We start from the raw sequence: 8,303 nt of genomic DNA, 5'->3' as shown, positions 1-8,303 counted from the left end.
ATTATCTCTTACAACTGCAACCGCAAAATTAAAAATTTCTCAAAATATATTTGCATTCAAGCTATGACTTCGTTTTTTTCTTTTTCAATACCTATATGTAAAGGAAAAAAAAAATATTTCTCATACGTCTCTTTTGTCAATAGGAGCAATGGGATCAAAGGTTTAGCACGACAAAAACCCCTAGAAAATGTTATCAAATCAAGGATGTTCAAGCGATCGCAACAATGATTTCTTCCGTACTATGTGTATAATGTATATATAATTCATCCAACTTCTCGATAGATGAAGATACACTAGCTTCTCCTACTTATGTTAGTTGAGGGCATCTCAAAAAAGATTCATAAATAAAATTAATCTTTGCGAGGCTTTTTGTGGATTCGAAATCCACATATTATGGTGTGGTCATAGGTTTAGCGCGACTAAAACCAAAAAAATGTTATCAAATCAAGAATGTTTAAGCGATCGCAATATTGATTGCTTCTATACCATGTATAATTAGGGGTGTCAAAATAGGTAAACCCAACTCAACTCAACTCATAATCAAATGAGTTTAGGGTTAAATGAGTTATAGGTTGACTAACCCATTTTGTTAAATGGGTTGGTCAACCTATAACTCATTTAATTTGATGGGTTGAGTTGTTAAATGGGTTAACTCACTTAAGTAATAATTTAATTAATTATTATTATGAAACAATAATAAATAATTATCATTATTAATAATTATTATTTTATTATCATCAAACTTAGAATATTTACGGATTCCACTTTTTATGGATTTACGTTTTCGGCGAGAAAATTACGGATTTACGTTTTTGGCGGGAAAATCACAGGTTTACGTTTTTGGCGAGAAAATCACAGGTTTACAGGTTTACGTTTTTGGCGGGAAAATCATAGGTTTACGTTTTTTGGCGGGAAAATTATGGGTATACGTTTCTGCGGGAAAATCACGGGTTTACATTTTTTTGACGGAAAAATTATGGGTTTACGTTTTTGGCGGGAAAATCACGGGTTTACGTTTTTGGCGGGAAAATTACGGTTTACGTTTTTGGCGGGAAAATCACGGGTTTACGTTTTTGGCGGGAAAATCACAGGTTTATAGGTTTAAGTTTTTGGCGGGAAAATTACGGGTATACGTTTCTGCAGGAAAATCACGGGTTAACGTTTTTGGCGGAAAAATTACGGGTTTACGTTTTTGGCGGGAAAATCATGGGTTTACGTTTTTGGTGGGAAAATCACAGGTTTTGGTTTTTGGCGGGAAAATTACGAGTTTACGTTTTTGGCAGGAAAATCACAGGTTTATGTTTTTGGCGGGAAAATCACAGGTTTTGGTTTTTGGCGGGAAAATCACAGGTTTTGGTTTTTGGCGGGAAAATTACGAGTTTACGTTTTTGGCAGGAAAATCACGGGTTTACGTTTTTGGCGGGAAAATCACAGGTTTTGGTTTTTGGCGGGAAAATTACGAATTTACGTTTTTGGCGGAAAAATCACGGGTTTATGTTTTTTGGTGGAAAAATTACGAGTTTACTTTTTCTCAATTTCATCACTTGTATATTTAAGAAATTTGGAAAAATATTTATTTTATTAAATTGGTTTAGATGTGTTGGTTAAGCTTAAATTGGCATTGGTTTAAAGATTTTAGTTGGTTTCATTCAATTTTACAAAACTTGATAGGTTAATTGGGTAAACCATTGAAACCATTAACCATTACAACCCAACTCATTTGACTCATCAAACCAATTGACCAAATAACTCATTTGACCCATCAACTCATTTGAGTCAAAAATTTTAACTCATTAAAGTTCATGGGTTGAGTTGAGTTGAGTTGACCCATGAATTTTGACCCATTTTGACACCCCTATATATAATGTATATAATCCTCCAACTTCTCCATAGGTGATGGATACACACTAGCTTCTCCTACTTATATTAGTCGGGACATCTCCAAAAGATTCATACATAAAAGTAATCTTTGTGAGGCTTTTTGTGGACTCGACATCCATATATCATGTTCTGATTGGTTTGTAAATAGAATTTACGCTCAAAGAAACCAAAATTAACCATGATACGTAATATATGCTTACGTACCAATGTCTTGACCGATGCTAAAAAAAATACTTTATTGATAAGTAATTTGAAGATTACACTTCTTCGAATTACAATCATTTCTTAATCTGATTATATTTCTTGCTTCCCAATCATTTCTTTTCATCATACACATAGAGTAGTTTATAGTAGTCAATTGCATAATTCTCTTTTATTTCATTAGGAGCGAGGACTAAAATGCTTTAAAAATGGTAATAACTAGACGTCTAGTAGTTTTGAAAGTGAGTGCAAGATCACTAGTTCAACTCTATTAATTCGGGAGGATTGATTAACGTCTTAATTAAACGTTAGATTATCAACACTTAGTTCGGATATCAGAAAAAAATAACAATTGGAAGATATAAATAAATACTGTTAAGATTTTGGATATATAACGTGGCGAATTCAACATCCTGGGTGGGACTTTCTTTGTTTGAATAGTATATAGTATCACATGATGCAATTATTCAAACTTTATGTCTACTTTTGTTTGTAAGAGAGATACCGCAAAGCTTTTGCTTTCTTTAATTAGACAATTTTTTTATATGGACGGTTTGGAATTGTTCCTTGTTAGGATTCAATTCTATCGTGTTCGGTACAAAATTTATAAAGTAATATGTTTTTTTGAGCCAAAATAATAGAATAAAACATTACAATTGCAGTAATGGATAACAACCGATTGTGGATTGATGTTTTCTTGTTTTGGTCTTTTCATATTACTATTTGGAACTTGAAACGTTCATGCATGTGGATTTGGACTGTTTGGTTTACTCCGATATTAGTTTCACTGTGCCCAAATATTTTGGTCTCACTATCAAATTTAAATCCCATATAATATACACAACAACGATATTAAAACTGATTTGAAATATGAGCATTACCATGACAAACAAATTAATCGCCTGGTAAATCTCAAAAATCAGTTTGGTACTTCGCTTGGCAAGTCATATTAATAATTAATCAAAATGTGGGTTTAATAACTCTCTCATTTGTAGTAAAAGAAAAGTAGCTCTGCTTTATTTTTATGTCAACAATATATAGCTCTTCTCAAAAAAACAATGTTAGCATTTTAAGAAATAATTATTTGTTCTACGCACGTAGAATGATTATTTCATTGTTGTGAAATGCCTTACGTGTAAACCACTTATTGGTTCGCATTTTGGATTCTTTGTTTACAATAAATTTTGCCTTCAAGGTTTTTTTCCTTCTTAACAAAAAAAAGCACTTAGAATGAAACCCTGATTACAATTTAGTCTTTGAAATAGGTTAGCTAATAGTCAAGCTAGATGTAGATATCCTATATAATATAATAATATTTCCAAAAGATGTAACCATCCTATATGATGAATTACCTTCTTATTTTGTTAGGTAAAACGTATTAAAATTAATTAATTGAAATCTATAGTGTATAAATTAAAGTTATATCTATATAGAACATTAATAAGCTATCATATCTAATCTATCTATCTATACAAGAAAAGCTTTCGATTATTATCAACTTTAGCATACTATATATATATATACATCTACTATATGAAATTTAGGTCGACACATTTCTTCTTAGATAAATCAGCTTAGATCATTGGTTTTTTTACAAAACTTTTCATATCTTCTATATACATCTTTACTGGTGAAAAAAATATCAAGATAGTGAATTCAGTAATCAAAATACGATAGATTATTACTACTATATATTATGCAGTTGAACTTTACTTTATTACAAATTCATCAAATCTTAAACTACATCAACAACATTGTTCAGTAGTCGTTTTTGGTTATGGGTTATAATATTTTATTGTTTAAAAGTAAAAAAAAAAAATCATTGTGGTTGGACTTGTTGGTTTGACCATTATAGTGTGTGTGACATTTTGTCAAGCAATCACCCTAGAGAAGAAAGCTTTATACACGAGATTTTTGGTTTCCAATTCCATTTCGAGAGTATTTTTACGCCTCGAATAAATTTTTGTACTAGAAGACAATTAATATAGAGTTAAAAAATTCATCACTATAGTAATAGATAAGTTAGTATAAATCATAATTTGCCAAACGAATATTAATGACGTTGTGATGTGGTGAAGAGAGAGCATTAATGATGCACAAACCAAAGCACATCACTTTGAAGAATAATAAGTGCATGCATGAAATAATTGGGTAAAGAAATCCGTTGTAAAACAATTTTTTGGTGTTAAATAAATTTTACATTCAATACAAGAAAAAAAAATTCGTAGAATAAATTTATAAACTTTTGGTATAAACTTTTAAAAATGTTCTTAGAATAAATTAATAAACTTTTGGCATAAACTTTTAAAAATGTTTTTAAAAAGCAAATCGTTTAACTTTTTTTGTATTCCTTTGATAAACTTTTTTTTGGTTACAAATTTTCATTCGATAAACTTTTGGACCAAATGCTTTTGTTTGATGTTCGTTTGCTGACTTTCGCATATTTGTTCTCAACTTAGTGGTTCCACGGAGATGACGATCTGCCCCCAACATATACAAACATATATAGTGAAATATTTTAGTAAGTAAAATTTAGAATTTGATAATATGATCCATTGTCGTAAATTGTAAATAATTTAATTGTTTTAAATTTTTTAAACACCCATAGAGTAAAAAGTGAATGTAAATAGATTTTGTTTTGGTAATCCAACTATATAATATTTTGTTATTATATTTTTTTACAACAGACTGATTCTTGACCGAAACCAAAAATAATTTGTCTAGTATGTGAAACAGACTTTTACTATTTGAAATATGCATAGTAGAAAACAATTATTGAAATCACATTAGAAATATTCGAACCATTATGAAACGATTTTTCATAATAATTTTGATCAACAACATAAATGTTTAACTGAAAGACTAGCTATGTGAATAGATTAGTATTTTAAATTTTTAATAGTATAACTTTCTTATTTCAATCTTGTTTTTGGAAGAAAAAAACATCCTTTTCACCATGTAATATCTCAGTAAAACTAATTTTGTATCTTAATAAACAATTGATCTAGTTGTTGGTATACCTTACTCATATCACTACGAAAATACTTATTCTATATTCAAATTCAAAGCTAAAAATAAAAATCTATTTGACAAAAAAATAATTAGGTAAAGTGCACCGGCCGGGAAGCAAATATATTATTGCGATTTTTATCGTCCATAGATTTCATAAAAGATCGTTAGCAATATGGTTACATCGGCATCAAAAACTCGAAATGGACATTGTCGCATGCTTACTTTATTTTATATTAAAGTTACAAAAATCATTTGTTTGTCTACCTTCTCACAACACCTGTAAAGTCATTTACCTTTCGCTTCGAAACTTTATTTATCATTAGAAATAATCTAAATAAGTGTATTAGTTATTTCAATACAGACTTAAACTCGAACTCTTTATATCATTACTTTTGTAAACATTCGTTTAATTTGTAACTGTAATATGAATTAATTTAACTATCGCAAACAAATGAGATGTCTCCTAAGCAGAGAAAATATATACTATAAATCCATGCAAATTAACAAATATTTTACCATATAATATATATATATATATATATATATATTATAATATAACAACGCATATTTAAAATTCGTCCAAAAAGATGGAAAAGGAGAGGAAAATATATCTTACGTGATTTGTTTCTCTATCAGAGTGCTCGCTTACATTCACGTCACGTGGATAACTTTTTGATAGTTTTTATTTTTAAATATTCAAATATGGTCGTGAATAAGAATATTACAAAGGAACTTGCATACAATCACATGCATGTGAAATATACATGTATATATACATATACACACGTATACTATGTAAGGTAGGCATAATAGTTATAATCATGGATCCAAAAATAATAAGCCAACGAGAAAGTGTTGAAAGATATTCAGATAAATGTCATGATTGTTTCCCCAAAACGGAAAAACAAAAATTCAAGGTCGTTTTCATTTCAATTCCTTTACTTCTTGAGTTTTGCTTCGTCATCAATACATATACACATACTTATATCATAGTGGTATACATGAGTATCTATATTTATACAAACATCTCATCTTCTATCTATAAATATATGCAAAAACCATACAAGTTTAACATACCGAATTACATATATATCTCGCTCGCTCTCTTCTTTGTTCTTGCTCCTTGTTCTAGTTCGGATTTTTCTTTTGAAGTGAAATGGTTAACGCTACAGTTGCGAGAAACATTGCCGGCATTTGTGGTACGTATAAATATGAGTTTCGTATGTATAAGAACATTTTGAAGAATCTCTAATCTTTGTTTACTAATACTTTATAAACTATTTGTTTATCGTCGCAGGAAATGTCATCTCCTTGTTCTTGTTCTTATCTCCCATGTAATCATTATAATTAATCTCTCTCTATCTAGCTATAAACTTATAAGTTATAACAACTTATAGATCTCTTAAATTAATGTTTATAAGTATGTATATTTACGCAGACCTACGTTCATAACCATATACAAGAAGAAAAAGGTGGAGGAGTACAAAGCTGACCCATACTTAGCCACGGTTCTAAATTGCGCACTATGGGTCTTTTATGGCTTACCAATGGTTCAACCAGATAGTCTCCTTGTGATCACCATAAATGGTACCGGTTTAGCCATTGAGCTGGTGTATCTCGCTATCTTCTTCTTCTTTTCTCCAACTAGTCGCAAGGTTTAGTAATTTCCATTCATATCTCAATTCTTTTCACTTAATTTTATTAAATGTTTTTTCCAATCATTATCTAAACCTAAAATCGCTATTAGGTTTGGCTTAAATTGAAAGCTAAAACATTATAGTAATAAGAAGTGGTAGACTATGATTGATTCTGTTTTAGGATAGTGATAGGCAAAACAAAATGTTTGTAGATTTTTTTTTTTTTTTCTGAAATTATTTTAATCAAATTGGTTCATGGTGCAGGTGAAAGTGGGGCTATGGTTAATAGGAGAGATGGTGTTTGTAGGAATAGTAGCCACATGCACATTGCTATTGTTCCACACACATAACCAGAGATCTTCTTTTGTTGGAATCTTTTGTGTCATTTTTGTTAGTCTCATGTATATTGCTCCTCTCACCATCATGGTAAAATATTATTTATAAATATCCTCTTCTTTTCTTTCTTAAATATTTAGTATTTTCTCTCATTTTCAATAATTTAAAAACATGATATTTTTGTTGTGATTGAAACAGAGTAAGGTGATCAAGACCAAAAGTGTGAAGTACATGCCATTCTCTCTCTCACTTGCCAATTTCCTCAATGGTGTCGTTTGGGTTATTTATGCACTTATTAAGTTCGACCTTTTCATTTTGGTAAGTTTATTAAATGATATATGTTACTATATACTATTCTTCTTCTATTAGTAGTTTCACTTAGTTATTTTTTTCATAGATTGGAAATGGACTTGGAACGGTATCAGGAGCAGTACAACTTATACTCTATGCTTGCTATTACAAGACAACACCAAAAGATGATGAAGATGAAGAAGATGAGGAGAATCTTTCTAAGGTTAACTCTCAGTTACAACTTAGTGGCAACAGTGGACAAGCTAAACGAGTTTCAGCTTGATTATATGTTTGGATTCATGAGATATGAATTTAGTTTTATGTTTTTTTTTAAGCTTTTGGCTGATTTAACTTTAAGTAACTCTATTATTTTCGCGTTTCCTTTTTGTAAAATGCAAACTCTTTTTCTTCTATGAAAGATATTAACTATTATTATATGCGACAATATAAATCTATGTACCATCACAATTAGTCTCTAACCCTAGAATGGAAAAAATCATAGTCTTCCAGCTAGAAATTTACCATACTACTGTTTTTTATCTTGATAATTGAAAGAACACTTTTCTTATAACATTGTCGATTTGTTGAAAAACACCGACAATGAAAAATACAAAAAGAATAATCCAAACTTTTTAAATCAACACAAAAAATTTGAACATCTAAATATAAATCGTATATATGTATAGAAATGTGAACACCCTAGAAATGTAATCTAATTTAAATAAAATAAAATAAAAACTAAAAGTAAAATATATTACTAAAGTAGTTCAATTTCCATTGAGTGAATCGGTTTTGATGCGGTTTGATTTCATACGTACTAAAAAACGTTGTTATTTTTGCAAAGGCTAAAAGATAAATGCCCTGGTGTTGTTCCTGTTAGACCTAAAAATACTAATTAGAAGGACACAAAAGGACTTACTTGGCCAGGCTAAAACGCCTACTCTT

At 29.8% G+C, this 8,303-nt stretch overlaps 1 protein-coding gene and 1 pseudogene across 2 annotated transcripts; both read left to right on the top strand.

The window, feature by feature from the left end:
- Positions 1 to 770: 770 nt before the first annotated feature.
- AT3G28010 lies at positions 771 to 1,556 on the top strand (annotated as a pseudogene; the record flags this gene model as incomplete). Its single annotated transcript has 1 exon — positions 771 to 1,556.
- Positions 1,557 to 5,906: 4,350 nt separating this feature from the next.
- SWEET4 (Nodulin MtN3 family protein) lies at positions 5,907 to 7,811 on the top strand. The gene is made up of 6 exons (NM_113718.5): positions 5,907 to 6,293; positions 6,392 to 6,428; positions 6,533 to 6,749; positions 6,996 to 7,157; positions 7,266 to 7,385; positions 7,465 to 7,811. Exons 1-6 carry the CDS (start codon positions 6,251 to 6,253, stop codon positions 7,639 to 7,641), a joined length of 756 nt encoding a protein of 251 aa, NP_566829.1. The 5' UTR covers positions 5,907 to 6,250; the 3' UTR covers positions 7,642 to 7,811.
- Positions 7,812 to 8,303: the final 492 nt, after the last annotated feature.

This window comes from Arabidopsis thaliana, chromosome 3 (assembly GCF_000001735.4).
Source record: "Arabidopsis thaliana chromosome 3, partial sequence".
In the NCBI taxonomy this organism is placed as follows: Eukaryota; Viridiplantae; Streptophyta; class Magnoliopsida; order Brassicales; family Brassicaceae; genus Arabidopsis; species Arabidopsis thaliana.
This window is presented reverse-complemented; position numbering and strand designations above follow the sequence as displayed.

What these genes read in the sequence shown, in the direction of transcription:
- SWEET4 (NM_113718.5), top strand. Translation starts at nt 6,251, where the DNA reads ATGGTTAACGCTACAGTTGCGAGAAACATTGCCGGCATTTGTG. An exon ending in TTGCTCCTCTCACCATCATG is followed by an intron (nt 7,158 to 7,265) that starts GTAAAATATTAT and finishes TGATTGAAACAG; the next exon opens with AGTAAGGTGATCAAGACCAA. An exon ending in AGTTCGACCTTTTCATTTTG is followed by an intron (nt 7,386 to 7,464) that starts GTAAGTTTATTA and finishes TTTTTTTCATAG; the next exon opens with ATTGGAAATGGACTTGGAAC.